Below are 24,575 nucleotides of genomic sequence, written 5' to 3'. Positions count from 1 at the left end.
ATTTGCTCATGAAATTTCAGCCAGTGTATGGGACCAGTACCAATCATCGTGATGCACTTGGGGAGCTACGATAGGTAGCGAAATCCGGTTACGAAAACCAGATCGTAGTGTTAACCACACGGTATCTCCGTTCTGGTTGGATGATCATTCACCTCTGTGGAAGCACGTCAATGTGAGGCCAGCAGCCGGTCGGTCAGCCATGGCTGTTAAGGCCTAATAGACTTGCGCTGCGGACTTATTTATTTATTTATTTATTTATTTATTTAACAACATAGCTCATATGAAACCTTTTGTTTATGTTATTTTATCCTACACCATCTAATGAAAGAAAGTTGATGTATTTTTGTCCCTTTTTCATTTCGTACATTTTAAAGATGAAAGTGAATTCACTTTTTAACCTTAGCTCCTTTGAATAGGTCTACAGTATTTCTGTCATTTTAAAATACGATACCAGTTATAGTATTTCATTTCATTTATTATATTCCATAGATCTTGCATTAGCAATGAAGCTTTAAGATGTGGAACAAGTAAAAAATTTACAAGATTATAATTATAATTTTACAAATTTTTTTACAATTTTAAAATTTTGCAATTTTCTACAATTTTTTACAATATACAAAATGAATAAACTACCTAGTAATATACGTAGATAGCGTAAGCGATTATGATAGCGAACAGCTGCTTCTTGTAAATGTAAATAAATAATTTTTTTTCCTAAATAGGAATAGCTTAGAACTTAGAAGACAAAGTAGGTAGACTTATTTACAAAAGAAATTTTGAGCACTAGTATTTATTATATGGGTAGTTCTGTTATGAAAGCGTAAATTTAAGATTGGTTTATGAATATTTAATAAGGATACAGTGCAACATACGCTTCGTAATTTGAAAAAAATTCACTAAAATCCTATCAGTACAATAAGTTTCAGAAATCGAACCTCGGACGTCCTGAATACACATCCGTTATTATTATTATTATTATTATTATTATTATTATTATTATTATTATTATTATTATTATTATTATTATTATTATTATTTGCGGTTTTAAGTTATATTTAATGTTGCAATCATGTTTCATTTAAGTCTATTGCATTCATATTAGAGAAATGTTATTAAAATGCACTGAAAATAATATTATGTAAGCGTCAATAATCAATTGTAATGCGCACTCGTAACAACTAACAAAATGGAGTTCCTATGTCGGGGACGAATTGAATCAGTCTGTTTCAACGACCATCATTTGATTGCGTCTTCCATAAATAGTTCTCCGGAATAGTTTAAATGCAGAGACTTCTTGACTAATGTACCGTGTACTTTTCTTATATTTTCTTTGTGCAATCACTAGTTGACCAAGTTTTTTACAATTAAAATATTAACAAGTGCATTTATATAATCTGTATTACATTAAATGGATCACCGCCATCCAGATCAGATTGAAAAGTCATGGGTACTTGAATTGTAATAAACCTGTGTGCAACTGTGCAAGCAAAGCAGCGCAGTAGTTGGTAAACCTAGCTCAAAGCTGTAACTTCATTAGAATATTCGAAGCAGCTGTTGTTATAATGAAGAAAAAAAGTAGTATTTAATGGGTCACAGCTTTATTTGCTTTCATAATTGGTATTTACATTTTAAAATCAGTTTCGTATTTTAGATTGATGATAACATTGTTTTTTATTTGTGAGATGTGTCCAAGCTGAAATATTAAAGACTTGCCTCTGATCTGTCATTTTGTGCATATTGAACAACAGACGTATTGTCATATATGTTAGGCAAGCTATAGAGTTTAATATGCGTGCGAGCATTAATGGTTTGATTTATAATTACAACTTTGTACAAATTTAAACAATTTACCGGTGGAGTATTATTGTACTGAAGTTGTGAAAGTGGGTGTGTCCAAATATTCATTTTACTAATATGGTTACAGGTAACTATGTCCAGTCCCGAGAGCAATCACCCTACTCGACCAGAAGCACTGAGAACATTAGCACAGCTACAAATTGAACGTTTGAAAAAGGAGGTATGTATGTGTGAATGTAACAAAGCGCAAACAAATGTAGGAAATGAGCATAATGACGGTACGTCACTTTTATAGGCAAGTTAGTTATATACGATTTATGATATTGGAATTTATTTTTAATTTATTCTGTATAACATAGACATGAACTTTCTCATTAGTGAAGAGGTTAGGAACACTAAATAAAAATGAACAATTATGAAAGTAATATTTTGAGTAAGTTCTATGCATAGTTAGGTTTTAGTAAAATCCTATAATAAAAGAATCTCAGATGTTTTAATAATAATGTTGGTAGGAATATGTCAAGCTGAAAAGATATATTATTCTCCAGATTAACTGTACCACAGGAGATACAACTTTTTGTGTTTTTTTTTTTTCCCCTTGAACTTCCATTATTCGCGCGGGAGTATGTGTGTGTGTGTTTTTTTTTTTTTTTTTTTTCCAGGAAATGCAAATTGTGCGTTATTTGTGTAGTAGCATAGGAAGCAACTGCATCCCTCTTTTATTGAACATCCCTTTATATGCTTTGCCTATTGTTTATAGTAACACTACCAGTGATGATTATGGTGGTGGGAGTGTGGAATCATAGTGGTGACAGTAGAATGATGAATAGAGGTGGTGGTAATGGCAATCACGTGGTTGTGCTGCTAGTGGTAGTGCTAGTGATGGCGGTTTGGGTGATTGTGCTGGTGATAATGGTGATCGGATAGTAATAGGAGTGGTAGTGGTACAGTGTTATTATCTATCATTGTGTTCACTCTAGTCGCTGATCACAATTACACTCATTTGTCACTGGAGCCTCTTATAAAAGCGACTTCTCCTTGCATAGACTCTCAAAAGTTTCTGTTTAAGAAATCTTACCTTAAGTTATTTACAGCAGATGTTGAAAATCATCTCCTTCGGCACTCACACTCTCATTGTCTTCAACTGATAACAAAATTGTAGTCTAAACTGTCTTTATCTCTAGGAATAAACAGGTGTACTGAGATTATTTTGTATGATTTTAATTTATTCACTTTTACGGAATTTCATGCTCTATGATTTATGTACTCAATCATTTGGACGAGATGTTTGAGTGTGTTGGTGTGAGTTCTAATCGTTCACCTATCTCAGTACTAGTTTCTGTTCTGTCAAAACCTGGTGTTTCACATTTTGCTTCTTTTCAAATAATGTTCTGGAATCTCAAATTTTTTACAAGCCTTTGAACAATTTCTCTACTCAGAACATTAGTGTCAGGAAATTCACCCCTAAAGAGTCTTATTGTCTCACTTTGAACAATTGTATCATACAGAAACACTCGTTGTTGTGAAGAATATTTCATACACGTCATTTCAATGCCTTCATCAAAGACTGTAGGCCTATGCACTACTGATTTTTCACGCTGTAAAGAAACATTACTTATTATCTCATAAAGATAGAAAAATAAAAATCATGCAATTTAAGCTTCCTCACCCAGTGTGGAACTGGTGACAACAGTGACCGTAATGGTGCTGGAGGCTGGCATTGGTGGTAATGGTGGTATTAATGATGGTGGCTGTAGGATGGTAGTCGTATTACTAATGGGTGTGGTGGTAATAATAATAATAATAGTTCTTTAATATAGCGTTACTACGTTAAGGTACAAATGTATTTACATCCTTGGGTTGTAGTCGAGTCATATGTATCCTGTAAGTATGAAAAAAAAAATTGAGTGTCCACGTCAATTTCACACCGAAAATAAGGGTCGAAAGTTGCTATGAAAATGCTGGCTGGTGGAGAGGTGCAGGCAGTCAGGATCGCTTGAGCAGAGTGGAAGGGGTAGGTGGCAGCAAGGGAAAGCACATGCATCTCATTTCCGTGCGTTTCCTGACTGATTGACAGAGAAAAGACGAGTTTTCATGGGGTGGAATCTGTGACAGTTACGTAGGTTAGTTTAGGCTTTTAGTAAGCCTTGGCAGAAAGGTTACATTCTTAGACAATTTTGAGTAGGCCTATATGCAAGGCAAAGCAAAAGCTTAAGCTAACCTAACCTAATAGTCATTCGATCAAAGCGAGTTTTCATAAGGTTGAATCAGCATCAGGTTAGATTATGTTTAGAAAAAGCCTAAACAAACCTAACCTAATGTCACTGATTCGACCTCATGAAAACTCGCTTTTTCTCTGTAATTAATAAGGAAACACATGAAAATGAGATGTGTTGTCCCTCACTGTCACCTACTACTTCCACCTCGACAGAGTGATGCATCCTGCCCACATATCTCCACCAATCCTCACTTTCGACCCTTATTTTGGGTGTGAAATTTGTGTCGGCACTCAATTTTTTTTTATTTACGACATCTATGACTCATTTAAGACCCAAAAATGTAAATACATTTGTACCTTAATGTGGTAATGCTATAGTAAAGAAAAACCGTTATAATATAACAATGATAATATTGATGATGATAGTGATAATCGTAGACATGTAGCCAGGCAGGAAGATATCTGGCCGTGCAACCTCAGCCAAGTTTATATTGGTGCGAGACACGTCTAAGATCAGTATTTGTTTCAAATTTTATTAGATTACCCAACACGTGAATGAAAGGAAGTGTGGAAAGCTGTGGGCTCCTCTTGTGACTTTCGGATAATGTTAACTGTAGGTGTATTTTTTTTTTTTCTTTCTTATTTATTTCTAGCATTCAAGGCCCAAAGAGCACTTATTACTCATCCTAAGGGACAGTACACAATAGAGTTAACCCTTACTGCATAGAACAGTTTTGCGTGCACTGGTTTAATATTCAGATAACTTTAGTAGTTCTCTCTTTCTCAACTGATGTTACATATGGTCAAATCCAGCTATTGACAGTGTGCCATATCTGTCCCAGTATGCAATTTAAAATATTATATGCTTATATTATAAGTTATGTGAATATAAAGCCAGTATGTGCCATATCTGTCCCAGTATGCTGAAAGGGGTTAACTTGGAAATCATTACAATCATGTATTTAATAGTACATTATGCAACGAGCCTATAATGGTAGTAATTAAGACGCGAGTATGTTTGTTTATGAAACGAGTGCGAGTTTCATAATTTTCATACGAGCATCTTAATTACCATTATAGGCAAGTTTCATACGACTTTTTATGCTGGACCATATTTCTAACTTGAAATTATTCATAAATATTCATGTTATGGTTATGTAAGTGAGGAGTGGAACTGACCTGAATTGTGAGATGTGCGCAGACGCGAAAGTATTGATTTTTTGCGAGGCACGAATGTCATTGACCTTGATATAATCTAGAGAATAACATGAAGATTAGTCTTGATATAACCTGGAAATTGATTTAGAATTGAAAAACGAGATGACAGATTGAATTTATTTGAATATTATTTACAATTAACGCTAATTATTATAGTAACAGAACGTAACCTTCTGTGACAGTATTGGATTTCCAGCCTCCGTGACTTTTCACTAATTGTCTTTCGATTGCATATCCGAGAATAATCGATACTTGCGGTTTTATAATGGTATAATGGTGATTTCTCATTGGCTGAACAACTGAATTATAATAAATAGGTGTACTTTAATGAGGTGCAATAAAGGTCTATTACCAGGTGTATAATTACTACATTTCGGCATGGTCGAGCATAAAATAAGTAAACTTACAATTTAAAGTTGTAAGCTAGCCTTATAAATTTTGTAAAATATAAATAACTTTCTGTTAGTGTAATTTTTAAATTATGTTGCTTGCTATGAGGTTATTTGAAGGTTTTATAATTAAAGTTTTTAAATAGGCTCTATGTTATATCCTGTCCCATTGTGATGTTAATTTTTCCATATGATTATTGATTCTCCAGAAAGTATCTAGCCATCGAACATCACACGAGCGAGTTTTCTCAACTCCACCTGCACTGCAAAAGGACAAAGTTCTTTTCAATGTGCAGAATTACACCTTCTGCTGTTTTCTTTGTCCATCCTGCAGTCAGTTTTTCGATTGCATTCCTCCCCCCCCCCCCGTATGTGATACCTAAGACATTAATCAATTTTCGGCTTTCCCCTTTAAAATTTTCTAGAGTTCTTTGAGTGGAGCAGCGTAACCCAGAGTGAGACAAGTGGCCAACAGGCTTGGAGTTCACACACTCATTTTTATTCAATTTACAAGGATACGTTTTGTGTACCTTTTAAATTTCTCTTCCCATTTTCCCTCTCTTTCAATTCAATTCTTCTGAAAGTATCTCCACCACCATTTCCTGTATTTACTCATATTATTTGCAGTCACCTCTTCTAAAGTCACAGGTTGATTTAGAATCACCGGGAATGCTCACTGGGAGTCACTGTAGAATTAATTACTTGACACTATTTTTTTTTTTATATCTTTGTTACAGTTTGCACAGACAGCTGCATTTTTGTAGGTCACTCTTATTATTAATTGTACAAACTTACAAGCAGAGGCGTCTCATCCTTTGGGGCTTTCGGGTCTCAGCCCCTCATGAAAATTTGCGTAGTATATTATTTAATTTATTTACGAACAACTCACAAATATAGAGGAAGTCTCGTTCTCTTTATAGTCAAAGTTTGGACTTCATCTGCGCGGAGGAGATGCTATAGTCTTCTGTTGTGGAAGTGACAGATAAATTCTAGGCCGGAGATACTAGATCCCCAATACAGACTTTACGAGGAGAGTATGACGTAGTTCCTGGTTCTGTGTAGCGCTCAGTGCACGAAGATGCTAGATTCTATAACACAGATGTTGCGAGAGAGGGACGACTGTTGGGGCTCATTCAGTTCTGTTGCGGTCACGTTCGTATCGCGGTAAAATAGTGTAATACAAGTAAAGATAATGTAATTTTATGAGCAATAATGACACAACTTTTTAGTTTTAGTACCACCCATGACAAACTATGATCAAATAGCCCCTGACAAATTCTAGGCCACAAGACGCCACTGCTTACAAGAGGGATTTGATTTGATATGAAAAATTCTTTTGTAAGATGAAAAGTGTTTGATATTTGCAGGAAGATGAGGATCAGTGGATCTCAGGAGAAGAGTTGTACACAGAAGGAAGCAGTGATGAGGATGACACTGCCGTCAGAAACAAGAGACGCAAGCACCGACGAGGGACTCCAAGTAAAGAAGGAAGACACAAGCAACCGCAACACAAGAAACCATCTCAGCCGTCAACATCATCAGATAGTGGTGGAAAGGCGTCTGGTATAAGTCCACCAGAGCTGAAATTTGAATCTCTCTCATTAGCAGGAGAGGAATCTCATAAGGAAGCCAGCATGCACGTGTCAGACAAGGAGGAACAGATCGAGATATCGTGGAGACCCAAACGAGGCAGTATCAAGCTGCCAAACTTGAATGCAGAAGGTAGGGTGGAGATGTTGGCCAGCACTGATGTGGCATCTCACTGAGCAGTGCTTGGTTGCTTCACAGCTTCAAGGCATATGCTGTGAATGCAGCGTGGATAGATGTAGCTAATAGGATGGTTAGTCATCTGCTGTATAAGGGTTGTCCAAATGAAACGTCAGTGTTGTTGTATTAGGCCACAATTTGCTGTACACACATAAATATAAAGGCTCTGATTTCAAACAAGGGGGGTGATATCAGTGACTCCTTAGCTGTCATGTAGGAAACTAATGTTTGGTTCAAGGAAACCAACTAGTAAATAAATTATTCTATCATTAGCTGACATATCTTTAAAGTTAGTTGACCTTTAAATTATGTGTGTGTTGTTGAAGTGAGATTTAACAGATAGTTTATCTCTACATTAACCATTTTACTCTGCATTCCGAATAAGGCACCATTGTCGGCTCTAGTCACTTAACACCACCTGCACGACAATTGGCACCACTGTAAATATTCAGTTAAACACAAAATGCTCATTCTTCTTTGTTGGCCTAAATAACAGCTCGTTACTAACATAAGTTTCTCTGATTAGATCTGTAACAGAATTTATATGGCCTTCGAAGGTTTTCTAGAAAATTTATACTATAACCTCTTCATGTGATGAAGGGTACAATAAATAAAATGCAATAGTTGACTATCTCTTTTTTTTTTTATATATAATTTCCTTATACATTTATCTGATGACATGCTGTTATTTATTATTATTGTATCACGTATCTCAGATGCTAATTTGTAACATTGAAGCCAAGCTGGTAGTGTATTTGATGCTTACTAATGAAACATAACTTCTTAGAGAACCAAAATCAGATCTATAACTTAAAGGACTCTTTAGTGAACCATTTGATGGACTTTCTTACAATGCAGTATAAGTAACTTAAAAAAAAAGATAGCAGGGGATTCGTAAATTCCCTGTAATTGATTGTAACATTTAAGTGGTTATTGGTTATGTGATTTCAAATAATCCTAGATCTCTACTTGATGAGAATCATCTTAGTATTATCATAAAACAAAGAACAAGACTGAATGTAATACATATATGATGTTCAAAACTTCATTTATTTTTCCAATAATGATATGTTGCAGGTTGCTAAAGAGCAAAATGTGCATACAGTATTACAGTGCCTACTTAAACAGTCTATTTTAAGGCAAAACACTACTGAATTTTTGTAATTCCTACAATTTTCATTACATCTTGTATCTTCTTGAAAATTTTACACCCGTTAGATATTGTTAAAATACATTTGGAAATGTTTCTCAAATTCTTATCTTAAAAAATGTGCCCAGAAAAAAAAAATTATATTTTTTACTTAAAAATAATTTATATTTTTAGTAGGCATATCTCTGAGCTAGACATAAAGATAGTCCATTTCCTAGAAATTTAAAATGAAGCTAAGACTTTCTATAATGAAAGGACGCATCATTGGTTTTTTTTTTTCCTTGTGAATATGCTTCATTAGTAAAGAACAATTTATTCTAAAGACTTTTTTTTAACTTCACCATACGACATAAAAAATCACAACTTTCTTAATAATATTCATATGTGTACACGTACATGAATGCTGCATTTCATGCACTAACCTGTGTGAATATGTGTGCAAAGTTTCATTACTTTAGGTGTATCCATTCTGGAGATACTTTATTTCTAGAAACTTAAAATGTATAAACTCTGTTTTGCAGTAAAATCACTTTAAAGATTATAATATGTGTTCCGAATATAGTAACCACATATATGGGAAATACTGAATTTGTATCTTAGACTGAAGGTATCACTATGAAATCTTCACTACACTATTTCTCAAGAAACTGTAGATTTTTTGGGACCATATTTAAAAAAAAATGAAGAAAATAATCGAAGTTAAATGACCAAACCTCAGTAGCGTGTCCCCTTGGAAATGTATAATACAAGGGCTGTTTATGAAGCACAAAAGTAAAATGATTTATTATATCTAAGCATTAATTACAACCATAAATTATTTATTTATATAATCATAGTGATAATTGAGATTTGTCATAGCATAATATGAGCTTTTGAATTCCTTCATAAAAGAAACTTGAACCAATAAAGATAGCTGCTTTCAAGTCCTCATTATTCCTTGGACAATGTGGGCTCCTAGAAAATTGTTCAGTATGCAAAGAGAAGTACTAATAGCTGGAATCAGAAATGTATGGTTTTGGGTGGGTAATTTAAGTAGCCCAGTCATATGGTATGACAGCTTGCGTTAACCATGTAAGAGATAGACAACAGACTATATCTCTTGTTTTTGCTTATTCTCAAATTACTTGGCGCAGTTCTCAATTGTGTTGCTAATTTTAAATCAGTATTTGACAATTGCAAGTAATAACATATAGTAAGCTCACAAACAACACGTGGCTTCCTAGTGGTTCATCTTAGCAGACTGCACATGTCTGTTCAGAATTCTTGATTAAAAGCAGCACATGAAAAGCAAATGCCAACTACCTCAACAGAGATGTTGATTCAATCAGTTTGGAGGTAATGTGGGATCCTTCGAACCATACAACTGGTGTATGAAACCGGACCTTCACTACTCACTGTAGCTCAGGGTTGCCAGACGTCCTGGATTTCCCGGGATTGTTTCAGATTTTAATGGTGTGCCGTGGATTGAGTTATATTTATTCCGGAATGTCAAAAAGACTGGAAAAATACAATTTTTTGTCTATTTTTATTAAATTATTTTTAAAGTTACTTATACATTTTTTTCGAGACCTTGCCCAACCTATGTTTAATGCCTACTGGCGCCTCCTATTGGTTGTATTGAAATAAAAACGATAATACTATAGTATGTATTAGGTATTATATAGAATCTCTCTTCTTTACTGTCTTTGGAAGTTGATGTATTATTGATAGGATTTAAACACTGTATCATGCATTTTTTCTGTATAGATCAGGCTATAATATGACATTTTTCCAAACTTTATCAATAATTCAAACGAAATTTTATAATCTAGCAAAACTGTGCTTCAGTGGCTGGTCATGATAATATCTTTGAAAAATATTGGAGTGCAAGAGGTCAAATGACTTTATTGTCAAACGCCTGGCATTAGAAAACAACAACATAATCTAGCAAAAATGTAACAAAATTAAAAGTTTAGGTACTATATAATTAGATGAAATACATAAAACTAATCAAATCAGTTGTATTACAAATTGAATTAATTCAAATGTGTACTCATGCTAAGGTCATCTGTCCTGGATTCCTCACGAGAGAATCTGGCAATCTTGCTGTAGCTTCCCAAATTCCTCATTATACTATAGTAGCTGGGCACCAGTCTCATACAGTGGCAAACATTTCATGAGAAAATTTCTTCCCCCATGAGGACTTGAACCAACACTCATTCCATATCAGTAGTCCAAGGAGCCATTCTGTTACGTTTCAGGACCCAGAACTCTTAGTATTGGATTAGCCCTTATTTTTTCAAATGCCTCTCATAATATAGCCATATTTTCATGCTCTAAAAACCTGCTAAATAAATCATCAATTCAGAGGAAAAAGACACTGTTAAAATATTGGACAATTTCGTTTTCTGTACCAAAACAGACTACTTGGTCCAGAATTGTGAACAATGATAATGATGATGATGCGAAAATATTCAGTTATAATTCTGTAGTGCTCGGGAAAAGTGGCACAAGTCAAAAATGTTAATTTTACAGGAGAAGGAAAAAAAACTTTTCACACTGGTTTATGTCGATTTGATTTTCTTCTGTATGAATTATTGTAATTGGAGAAATACTTATGTCTCTTTTCCCAAGCGAGCAGATGTTCTGTAAGTTGTCAATAAATTATCAAAAAAGATTTGTGGAAACTGACTTATGTCGCTTTTCCCAAGCATTGCAGAATTGATAATATAGATCATTTGTCAGCATATAGATGTGGTCCCTGGAAAAACGTGTTATGCAAGTACAGGAACTTTTATAACAAGTCTCTCTATATGTATTACAAGTCTTACAGTGCTCTGTAAATGTAAAAATACAACAGTTCAATTATATTACCAAATTAAGTCCAGATTTATGTACTACACATAGGTCAGTACGTCAGTGACAAAATATACTAGACATGTTGTGTGATGCAGTGGGCCAACATATTGCACTATAATTGCTTTGGCAATGAAAGTGAGACACTGGCCTAAATTATATTTATCTAAAAAGGTAAAAAGGTAAAGGTATCCCCGTAACATGCCATGAAGGCTCTTGGGGGGCATGGAGGTAGAGCCCCATGCTTTCCGTGACCTCGGCACTAGAATGAGGTGGTGTGGTCAGCACCACGCTCTGACCGCCTTTTACCCCCGGGAAAGACCCGGTATTCAATTTTATAGGAGGCTGAGTGAACCTCGGGGCCGTTCTGAAAGTTTGGCAACGAGAAAAAATCCTGTCACCACCTAAACCAGATTTAATTGTAATCTGCAAGTGGACACTCTGTATTAATGAGACCATTGGTACAAAGTGTTAAGCAATTAAAAGACCTTGTAGGGCAAAATCTTAGCTCTTTCTAAACATCATACTATTGCACACGAACTGAGGAAACTTCCTTTGATCTCTCTTCCAACAATGTTGTTGGAATGTGCGGTTTTGTTTCTTTATGGAGTGAAAGATAACATTATATTCTGGACACAAGATCTACATCCTCAGCAGTGTTACTGTGTTGGGATGTCATGAACTGCACCTGCAGCATACCATTGAAATGTATGTACTCTTAAGATATTGTGAATGAAGTTTAGCATTTCCTTGGACTTATAATAAAAAAACTCGCACCCCTTCCTTCAACAATTTTTCCGAATATTATATGGCATGTTTCTCCAGCATTTAGGCTTGCTTCCTAATGCTCCACGTGATAGTGTATGCCCTCCACTCAGTAGGAAGCTGACTGTAAAAAAATCCTTCTTAAACAGTATCAGTGTAGTCATCAAAGCAGAAAGGTACTTTAACACATTTGAAAATACAGTGTGTCTCTAAACAATGTTAGCACTTAAATGGGTAGTGATTCACACTTATGTATGCTAACTTCACAATTCCTCCACTTGTTCACCATCATGTTCAACATATGAAAGGAGCCTTTCCCATGCGGTATGCAAAACTTGGATGCACATTTCTTGTGAAGTTGCTGCAATTACATCATCTGTTATTCGTCATTACATGACTTGCTTGCATATATAGTACACAATCTTTTAGTACCCCACAGCCAAAAATCGCAGGTAGTAAGGCCCGGCGAACGTGTTGGCCATTGCATTGGTCCTCCTCTACCATTCCATCTTTGTTGAAATGTTTCGTTAAGATAAGTTCGGACATCCTGAGCAAAGTGCGGTGGAGCACTATTCAAGATTTTCCATGCAGTTGACTTGGAGAGTCCAGATCTGCACTGTAACATTTTCTTGATTTGTTTGGACTACATAAGAACGCCTTTCGTACAGCAAGTATGTTTTCAAGGGATAGGCCTGTATGTAGTTGACCGCTGTTCACTTTGTAATTGTCAGCAACTGAGCCAGTTTCTACTTGTCATAAATGCAGTAAATGGTTAATCTGGAAGGTGGATCATTGTTGAAGTAGGTTTAATTAATATTTTTTAGAACCGTTTTGGGAGACAGAAAAACCTTCATCCATGCCGTAATCTTTGTACCAAGCTGAATCTTGTAGCTATTTTTGCAACATTTTAATAAAAAAGCCACTCTAAATAAGGGTTCGAATAGATCAGCCTACTAATCAATTCATAAAGAATAATTATGAAAACCAATTGTGTCAAAATTTGAAACAAAAAAGAAAACATTAAGATAAATGATATGAAAACATAGGAAATCATTTACAATAAAAGTTTGTTGGGTACAAATGATTACTAATTATAGCTAAGGATTATTTTAAACACATGAGATCTTATGGCATCAATCGTTGCATCAGAAATTTTAAATTGTTTAAGTTGATTTAAAGTTTCTCGTGGGATCGTGCCACTGGCACCGAACATGAGCCCAGAAACTGTCCAATGTGTGATGTGGTATTGTGCTCCAAGATGCTGACAATAAGATATAAACAAACTTATTGTAACCATGGAAATACCATGACCTACCTTATTTTGAAGAAATGAAAACATGTTGCCCCCGAGGTTCTGTGTATGATCACATGAACTGAATCGCTAAATATGTAAGTATTAATATTACTTAGAGACAAAGTGTATTACCTTTTACTGGATATTTACTCTACATGACGTCACTCAAATTACGTGTGACAAACCAGTGACAATAAGTTCAAGTCAGAGTCCTTGGCAAACAAAGGCCGATATTTTATTTCTGATGCTGAACTCTTGAAAGCTTTTGCAGAATTTCATTTTCAGTCACCTTCTTGTATGTGGAAAACATAATGTATATTTATAAATGATTTGGATAATTGTCTATATCATGTAGAGCTCGAACATCAACTGTGTGATATATAAAATAACATTATTAAAGAGTGCTAGTCCAGGTTTCATTTGGATTGTCCTTATACGTTATTTCTGAAAGAGCAGTTGGTTTTGAAGTTGTGAAGCAGAGGCTGTGTACTTAATCACATTCCTTTCTCTGTTGTGATTAGCTTCTTGCATGAGCCAACATTGAGAAGGTATCCCAATACACTGCCTACATGGCAGCTCATGACAGACTAAACAGTTGTTCATTTTGAAAACAAGTTATTTTATTTTGTACAAATGTAAATGAGGTGGTTTGTTAAAAGGGACGGTTGGCTAAGATCTGTATTTCTGTACAACACCTTCTGCACAATTTCTCGTAGATGTAATATTTCCCAAGCACATTGTAATTGCACCATCTTTAGTGATTTATATTACCAAAGTCTGTTCAGAAAGAAGAATGCTGGACATGAAGAAGAGGTTTTTGAATGAACTGTGAGTTTGAGGTCTGTAAGGACTACTTTATCACACTGCCACTGTTTGTAATCAGGGCATTTACATTTTTCTGACTTAAAAAAAAGCTTGAAACAGTTTGGCAGGATTAGGTCCCATGGGTTTTCTGACGTAATATTTTAATCACCCCTCATATCAACGCATGTAACACACTGAGTGCTACTCGGAGCAACAGCTAACCTTTGTGCCTAAGCCGACACGTTGCTCAAAGCTGGCCTCAAGATGATTCTAACTTAAATGGTGCCTTTATGAGAATGAAAGATCTGGACATAGGCAAAGGAAAATGTGACACCCAAATGTAAAATATTTTTGTAGATGTGTTACCTTGTAGATTTGTAGTACTGGTCTTAATATGCTTAATTGTTGTTTTGGGTATAAAAGTAGTGGTGACAGCAGTTAACGTGTATCAGGTACTGATCAGAAAGGACATTCATTATTGATATTATGTATCCATACAATAATTGAAACCATTACATCTTTGTTATATGTGTATGGAGAGAAAGTTGAAGAAGTGTACATATGAAGAAAACTGATTATTGTCATACATATGGAAGGCAATCATTGTAAATATAAGAGAAGTACACTGGTGTTAAAGAATTAAGGATCATTTCAAGATACTTTGCTTCTCTTCTACCCATCTGCCTGCAATCAAAATGTTCCATATCAGTAATATATAGGGAGCGGATTTTTATGTGCTAAAAAATTTAAATATATTTATTTTTTATGTGCTAGAAAGTACGAAAATATTTGCTAAAAATAACAAAAATATTTATTTTAAATATGACAAAAATACCTTACTTAGCTTGAAAAAAAAATGTTACTAGGTACTCACCAACCACACTTGAGTGCTAGTAATTGTGCTTCTGAACCTGGTAGAGAGTCTAGTTTAATTTCCACGGAACGCACCTCCCTGTTTCAGACAACAGGTTTTTGGATGTTTCGAGTTTTTTTTATGGTGTCACACAAAAAAGCTTAAATTTGCTAATAGGAAAGCCAAATCGTTTTTTAAATAACCATCTTTCAGTATATCTTGAAGGATATCGATTGATGAATCCCGATAACAGGGAATCACAAGAAGATATATTGCCTTACTTGATAAACATGAACGAGAGGCGAGAGATTTGTTTAAATTAAATAATGTTCATACCCGAGCTCTTATCTGTTGTGTTTCACAAACAAAGCGTGGAATGAAATCATTTTCAGCAACAATAAACATTTCTAATTATGTATTTGTGTTTTATCACACGCAAAAAGAATATTTAATTACATAGGAATCCGCTCCTTAGTAATATACCCCGACAAGCATGTTAAAATGAACTTTACTTTTAATTTGTACCTCTATCGGGCTAATTAATTAGCAAGATACATCCTTCCCATACTGTTAGTTTCCTAGGAGGCGAAAAGATTTAATACCCTATGTAATGATACGAAAGTGATTCATGCTTTGCAGCAAGCTGACATACTTAGCACAAGTGTGTCTAGTAGTCGTTTAGCAGTTTAAATCCCACATTGGACAAATATTATCCCAATTTTCTGATAAGTCGCAGGAGGTGGCAGACGTCAAAATTTAATTTGTATACAGCACTGAACTTACAAGCCAGGAGCCTGGGTTCAAAACCCACTCTACCCTGAATTTGTAACTTGTGTTTGGCATGCCCATGGTCCAGGCAACACAGGGGTTTTCTCCGGGCACTCCAGTTCCCCTGTGACATACCAAAAACTCTCCATTATCATTTATTACGAGTGTAATAGAGATTCACCTCCTGCGATGCACTTTGGATAGACTCTGACGAACTAAGTGGTCTACACTTGTTGGCACTAGTGACATCTGTGATCAGTACAAATAGCAGCAAATTGCAGGCCTTGCCGTTGAACAAAAAGAAAGTTTAATTTCCGAAGTGATTTCTCACTGAAAGTAGGTACAACCTCTCCATCATCCTTGAACAGTGTGTCTCAATGTGGAGTGGTATGTTTTGCTCCCATACACTCCTCCATATGTTCAAATGGGGACCAGTAACAGCCCAGATATACCACATCTGTTGAGTAATGGTTAGTGCATCTGGCCGCGAAACCAGGTGGCCCAGGTTCGATTCCCAGTTGGGGCAAGTTACCTGGTTGAGGTTTTTTCCGTGCTTTTCCCTCAACCCAGTGTGAGCAAATACTGGGTAACTTTCGGTGTTTGACCCCGGACTCATTTCACCGGCATTATTACCTTCATCTCATTCAGACGCTAAATAACGTAAGATGATAAAGCATTGTAAAATAACCTACTATACCTAAATGTCATCCTTCAACATGTAGACTGTTTAGGGATGCCAGGAGACCTCAATTCTTGTGGACGACACTACACATCCACATCTAGTGGATGGACACCTGAAAAAACAAAGGATATCCAGCACTTGGTGTGGCCGGTCTGTTCCCCAGACTTCAACTTAATAGAATAATGACTCAGTCAATTTATTGGGGGACACGAGCCACCTATGATGCTTGAGGAACTTAGGATAACTTTAGTACAGGAGTAGCATTTCATTTTACAATTGCTACTCTGAGTGTGTCAGCCAGGTGTAATGTATACATCGCTTAAATCTTGTGTGTATGCCAAGAAACTGGCGGTATGAGAAGGTATATATTTTATCTTGTTAATTGCCGTCAAAAAGGTTTCTACTTTTGTTGATTTTAAGTGCAAAGTAAATTACATGTTTTTTTTACCATGTTTGTTGAGGATGGTGTTCTGGAGACAGATGAGTATAAAAGGCACAAATAATTAATCAAACTTTTGATTAGCAGTGTAGTCGAACATATCTGTACATGTAAGAAAACAACTGAAACGTGTGTGTGTGTAGAGAGATAAAACTTTAACATATCTATAAAAAAATACTTAAAAGAGCAATTAATGTTACTGCACGAATAATAAGTCAGCTGGAAGTTTCTGTAAGTGCATACAAGTAATATGTTTTAAAACTGTGGAAAAGACTGAACAATTCAAAATAGAGCAGCAAGAAATGATCTACTCGAAGTAGCAAGGCAGTATTTTGAGGTGAAGATTTGACTGGTTTCCAGTGCCTCCAATATTGTCAGCTAAGATTTCCTGAACTCTGCATGTCTGAAAGTGTTGAATGCATACTTTTTGTGAGGCAGGGATTTCCATAAGGTGTAATTCTTTACCTCCTGTTTATGTATAATATGCGAGAATGGTATTTAAAAGATTTGCATTCTTAATTGAGCGAGATATGACTGATTCAGGAACAGTGGTATTTTATATGCTGTTAATCGAAGATACGAAACCCCCAGCCAAGGAATCAAAATCCATTTCCATCAGCTGGATTTAACCCATTACTCTAGGATCTTAACGTGGTAATCACATGATCATTGAAGGTGATATGAAGCTGAAGAATTGTTCGAGTTTCATAAGATGACTGAAAACTACTGTGAATATTAATGGGGCAGCTGAAAACTTATTGTTTATATAATAATTTTGTTTCAATAGACGTGAATTATAACATCAGTTATTAGCACTGTTTTTTTTTTCTTTGTGAAGTGCTTGGAAAATCCCTTCACTGGTTATTAAACGTCTTCCGAAGTGTAATGACTTGAATAATCATAAATTTGGACATTGTTTTGTGACCTTGTCCAATGGAATGCATGTTGCTTCTTTGTGATCGCTGACAAATCTGTCATTGTGATGATCAGAATCATGCATTTAACTTTGACCGTTATGTGTAGAGCTGCCATTTACCCAAAACAAATATGGCGGTTTTTAAGTGTATGTATTTACTGATCTGTTATATTGAAATTAATGCATTTGATGTTGTAGTACATGTAACAGTTGGGAAAATTTTTAATGAAAGGAAGGAAGATAGTTACTTAGTATTCTTAACATTCGCCCATTACTGGAGTGCATTTATACTAGAGATGGGAAATGTTCTTTTTCTTTTTTTTTTTTTTTTTTTGGAACTGTTCCATATGTTCAAGTTCACCTGAAATACCAGGTTCCGAGTAACAGTTCCGAAATAACAGTTTGACTATGAACTGCTTGTTTATTTCGACACTTACACTTCATCCCAGATAATAAACTCTCACAGAGAAGTGGGAGTGGTTTCCTTTTCTGCATGAATACACATTCTACATTGCTATTGGGTGATTGTGACGAAGCTGTTAGAGATTATTCTAGATAATTTGTAGGTTATGATAATGATAATAATAACAATAACAACTGATCTCATACACTAAAACGGTATTTAAAATAGTAGTACTAATATGATTGAATTCATGAATTGTACATCCTTTGGACGGAAAATGCTCGCCCTTTTATAGTGTAAATTTGTCTGTCATTTGGATTAACACACGATTCACTATCAAAACGACAAAAATTAAGTATAGAGGATGAAATCAAGTCACAGCAGTGACATATTTGTGTGACACGAAATGATATATTCCCTACGAAGCCTTTATGGCTTAGTGATAGAACTTTTTCTGCTCATTACAAGGATGGGCTTCGAATCTCTGTATGTAAAACGCATGCATGTAAACACAGCACACACGATGATTCCCGAGCTATTCTGAGGTGGGACTTAGCCTCTGAGCAGTGACCAGTTTTCTTGTCAAAAGCTGTACCATTTCATTTAAGGTGAAATCAGAGGTCCTACATTAACAAAGTTAAACTAACCATTTTGAGTAATTTTATCTCAGAAAGTATTATAGATATTGCTATGAAAATTTTATTCCTGATTCTTTATTTTCTTACCAGTGCTGAACACTTGTGTAAGAAGTGAACTTTTTTTAAAATGGTAAGTTAGGATTTTCTTTGTGGCCGACTACTTTTTAAGAAAAATGAAGTTACATTAATATTAATGCACAACAAAGTTTTATTTCTGAATGATGTGAAACTAGAACTCAGCAATTAATACAACACTAAATTAAACTGTAAAAATGTCAAACTTTTAGCTGTCTTAGTTTCTGAGAAGAAGATACAAATGAGCGACAAAATAAACATTAGAAAAGTTTACATTTCAAAAACACATACTGAAAATTCACAACAAAGTCAGCCACTACAGTCTCTAACAATGCTGCCAATTTATGAAACAATCAGCTACAAAACACGCCAAATTTCAACCTTTTACGAAGTAGTTTCAGAGATATTTACATTTTTATGCACTAGTGCAGAATGAAAAAAAATAGTGGTTTGACACTAAACAAACTTATTACATAATTAGGCGCACTTACGATTAGAATTTTTCGATAAATTATGTACCAAATTACGCAGAAAATTCGAAATAATTATTTGGATAAAAAAATATGAATTTCCCCTCCCCCCCCTCAAATTTTATACTTGATCTCACTTTGATTCAAGTAAAAGCAAAGGCCTTGATTTCAACTGTACTCTCGCACTGAATACAAATGTACAGAACCACTTACCTAACTCTTGGATATAGTGGTATACTGTACAAAAATATCAATATATGCTCAAATTTGTAAATTTATCCCGTGCCAGAAATGCTTCTGCCCCTATGGTGAGGCCCTTCGCAACATCCGTCACCATGCTGTCCGTTCTATGCTGGCCGAGGCATTGAAGGAAGTAGTGTTTACAGTCCATCAAGAGGTGCAGGGTCTAGCCACACAAGGAAGTGTTCGGCGAATTGATATCATTGCCATTAAGAACAACTCGGCATACATTCTCGATCCCACCATCAGATTTGAGACACATGCAGATCAACCGCATGAGGTGGAGAGTGAAAAGAAACGGATCTATGAACCAACAATCTCGTTCTATAAAGATAAATATAGCCTGTCACACATTGATGTAATAGGTCTGATGGTGGGAGCACGTGGTACCATACCCTCCTTCTTTGCCAACAAATGTAAAAACCTGGGGCTAACACGCAGCATTGTGATGGAAATAGCCATTGGTGCCCTCAAAGGATCGGTTCAGATATTGAGATATCATTTGTATGGGAGTGATAATGGAAATTTCAAGTTATCTTAACCGATTGCTATTAATTGGTGTAAATTTTTCTGACATTCTGTATAGTCGATTCCCTAACCATTCAAATGTATATCATTTTACCTTTTAGGTGTGTTTCCAAATTATATGTAATATGCTTTGTCAAATCTGGCAACTTTTTCGTAAGGGAAGCTAAATTTATTTATTTATTAAGCTCCTGTTGTGTGTAGTTGTCAAGATGTCAGCAGTCAAAATTGGAATTACTTGTCAGCAATTTGTATTGTTTGTGCCACTGGAAATGGATAATTTATTTAGATCTGTCAGTGTTGTAAAGCACGAAACTGGAAGATTTTTTAAAAAGTGGTGAACATAGTTCGGTACAGAATGCCTTTAATAAAGTGACTAAAAAATCGAACTTGTGAGTTAAACGAAATAAACGTATGAATTATGAATGATTGAAAGAGTAATGAATAGTGGAATAGGTTGTAATCACTGACTACAGCATATCAGATAAATAGTAATGAAGGAATTTGGTATCTACAAGATTTAGTTTAAGCATGAGAAATTAAGAAAGTAAACGAAACATGCAGTCTTTCATAATAACATTAATTGATACTAATATTAACAAACTGTAATACATGTACTTGGCAAGTTCGTGGATTGCAAAACAACAACAAATAATTTTACATATTTCGAATCTGTAATAAATGATGTGTAAAGTATTTGCTACAGATTTTTATCTAGGATAAGGTAAAGTTGTCTGAGAAGAAGTTCTAGGAAATTATATAGCGTAACATATTGTTGTGAGTGAACTGTATATATGATTCGAGTGCAAAAATATTGGTCTCGTAGTATTACAGGTTCATTTTGGTGTAAGAAATATTTTACTAACCATAAAATATAATACTTTTAAAAGTTTTAAATTTTTTTTTTATGAAGTTTTGTATTTTCACAACAAGTGTTAAAGAGAACCTCAAGAAGAATTAATATTTTACTGTATATTATTTATATTATTTTAAAGAAAATATTGGTCTCAAGATTTAGAAAATTTAATTTGATTCTTGATAGATTAATTCTAAAAGAAAAATTTTGAAATAAAGTGGACGAATTTATACACTAGTATTAAGTACCAAATATATAACCAATAATGTGATATAACCTTTTCTAACCATCCTTTACACTTTAAAAAGGTAATAAAATCCTAATTTTGCGTAGTTTATAGTGTTGAATTTAATAGGATTTGATGTAAGATTTCACAAAATTTTGCAGTAGCAGAGGACCTAGAAGTGGAGACGAACTCCATAAACAAAGAATGAATGATGGTATCTGATTCATGTGCTATCAGTATGATATATACACTGCTGGGAATAAAAAATTGCAACACCCTCAAGGACCGGTTCAATTTATTGAAGATTAACATGACTAGTAGTATATCATTGTAGCATTATATGATAACAAACCCAGAACGATTGAAACACACATGTCAGAGTATGAGGTGTTCCAACTGTCACATCAATATACAGTGTATCTCTCTGGTGGCAGTGCAGGCTTGTATTCTCACATGCAAACGATCATACAGATGCCGAATGGCATCCTGCGATAGAGTGTCCCAAGCATCTTGCATGTCTTGTTGCAATTCGGCAATAGTTTTAGCTGGCCATGGAGACCGAGTAAGTCAGTGATGTCAAATGATGCCCATAGGAGGAAGCGCGCGCTTTAGAGCCAAGGAGAGCCTGAGCGCTTTACAGCAGAAAAGAAAGAGACAGACGAGTGAGGCAGTCTATGCCGCTTGGTCAAGCTATATACAGGGATGACCAGCACTGATTCAGTGGATAAAGGGAAGAGAACTTATTAAAACTGTATCCATGTTAATTTTTAGATTTGTCTGAGAAGTGCATTATAAGAATGTAAGTTTTAATTTTAATGTTCATTTTTCACAAGTTTGCTTTTTTATTCAAAAGGAATATTTTCTCAACTCTTTTACAGAAAAGTGAAATTTTCAGAAAAATTTGTTTAGTAGCCTTACAGGTACTAACACAATGTTTTCGTTAATCTAATATATCGTAAATACGTATTACTGAAGATAGTGTATTAAAATGTTTGAAAATATTCGCATGGAAAATGTCTGTAAGGAAATGAATTAACAAAGCAAATACTGTTACATCACAAACAAAAGATATGTGCCTATGTGTTGGTAAAACGTCAGCTCTATAGCTTCAGCAGATTTCGAGATAATTTAATATTCTGATAACAGAAAGTTGCGCACCAATATCACCTAAAGCATAATGCGATAAGAGTTTTATTATGTAATATTAGTTACAGTTAAAACATATACCTAGACAACTTTGCTTTGTACTATAATATTGTTTTGATTACTTTTATAAGGCTAAAGATACCATCAATATCAATTTCAACTTATGTCATATTCAGTGTCTTTCTTTGGGATAACATTTTCTTTATGAATGATGTGTTTAATTCACCTAGTACAGTATAGTTGTAGTTATTATGGAATCTGTGAGAATATTCCTTCTTTACTCTTTATTATGTTATTAACGTTTAAAACACAACTGCAATATTAGGCTAAGAAATACGTGTTAGTACTTTTGTTTTACGGACAATATAGAAAATAACAAACAGAAAGAAGCCATATAAAAATAACGACATAAAATTTCACGTTCCGTTTGAAGTTTGTGCACCACTGTTTTCTTAATCCAACAGGCTGCTTATTCCTTCTAGCATATCTAGCGCTTAATGTCCGCGCACGACGTCAAGGTCAGAAAAATGCGCTTGCTTTGACATCACTGGAGTAAGATGTTTTCATCATGTCCCATACGTGTTCAATTGGCGAGAGATTTTGCAGGCCAGGGCAGTTGTACACCACGAAGAGCATATTGCGTTGCAGCAGCCGTTTGTGGACGTGTATTTTCCTGCTGAAAAAGTAATGGCAGCATCACTGCATCAACAACCTCCTCAATATAGTGGACACTGTTTTCTCTTTCCTGCACAAATATCAAAAGCGACCGCAAATTGTAACTGATGACCCTCCACACCATGAAGCCAGGAGTGGGGCCAGTGTGTCGTGGGTAAATGCACTCTGGATGACGATGTTCACCAGGTCTACGCCGTACACGTACATGCCATCACTCACCTACTGACAGAACCTACTTTCATCGCTGAAGACAACAGAGCGCCATTCCACTCTCCAGTCGACCCTCTCACACCAGAGAAGCCGTGCTTGACAATGTCATGGTGTAAGCCAGGGCTGGGCAACAAGAGCGGATTCTACTCTCTCACGGGGAGTCATATGATTTTTCTTCATCCCCTTTCTTCCCCACCGAACACCGCGCAGCGTTGATTCAGTGACGAATAAATATTAAGCGTCCCCGTTTAGAGACTGGTTCCGCTCCCGACGCCCAGCCCTGGTGTTAAGCAGTAGCCTGGCCAGAGACACACGTGATGGTAGTCCTGCTGCAAGCAGGCGGTTCCCAATGATCCGTGGTGACACTCCAAGTGCTACATGTGCCCGGATCTCTTCCCTGGATGCTACTCATACAATGTTTTGATCTTGATGTGCGTCTGTACTACACTGCCATCCAGAAGCGGGTTTACAGCTGTGGGAATGTTCCACAGACCACTGCTGAAAGCAACGACACACCACCGATACATTGTGCCCAACATATGCAGCAATCCGTCGATAGGTCCATCCAGCTTCTCACAGACCTACAATGCAACTCCATTCAAATAGCTGTAGTTGTTCAACAGGAGCGCGTAGACATCGGCGGGGAATGCTATACCCTAGAGCATACATGGGCACAATTTTTGGTTATGTGAGGCACTCGATTTGAAATAGTTTGTTTACTAGGAGAGGAGACTGCAGAGTAGGATGGGAAATATAAACTGCTGTGACCTGCGTCATCTTATCGTAATTGCTAAGGCGGTCAATGGCGAATTATTAGGAAAGCGCTTGGTTAACGTGAGAGACTCGAAAACTTTATTCAATTTGGCAAATTAATTCGGCAGCATTAATCATAAACCTCTTTACTATTTCTCCTTTATTGAATTGATTTAAATCACAGGCGAGAAATTGCGTAACTAGCCAATAATATTCTATCACGTTGTCTACATTTATTTTCTTGAATATTCTGGCATTTATCAAGATTACTTAATAGATTTGCACGTTCTCGACGTAAAATAATTTCAGAAAATCATATTTCGTTTTCTACGCACATTTGATATATTTTTTTATAAATTTCTTTTGGAAATAATATGTACAAACAACATTTAATTCCTCGTACCTTTTAATGCAGCGTGTTTAAGGTATAATGTCGTATTTAGTATACTATGCAAGTGTTAAG

General features: G+C 35.4%; 1 protein-coding gene across 1 annotated transcript in view; it reads left to right on the top strand.

The window, feature by feature from the left end:
* The first annotated feature begins 1,331 nt into the window (after nt 1-1,331).
* The window catches only part of LOC138692026 (uncharacterized), a 41,869-nt gene continuing 18,625 nt past the window's right edge, over nt 1,332-24,575 (top strand). The window contains exons 1-3 of the mRNA XM_069814834.1: nt 1,332-1,617; nt 1,925-2,017; nt 6,990-7,344. Coding sequence (XP_069670935.1) covers nt 1,931-2,017; nt 6,990-7,344 — 442 coding nt within the window. The 5' untranslated portion in view covers nt 1,332-1,617; nt 1,925-1,930. The remainder of the gene's footprint in view (nt 1,618-1,924; nt 2,018-6,989; nt 7,345-24,575) is intronic.

This window comes from Periplaneta americana, chromosome 2, assembly GCF_040183065.1.
Source record: "Periplaneta americana isolate PAMFEO1 chromosome 2, P.americana_PAMFEO1_priV1, whole genome shotgun sequence".
Classification (NCBI taxonomy): Eukaryota; Metazoa; Arthropoda; class Insecta; order Blattodea; family Blattidae; genus Periplaneta; species Periplaneta americana.
This window is presented reverse-complemented; position numbering and strand designations above follow the sequence as displayed.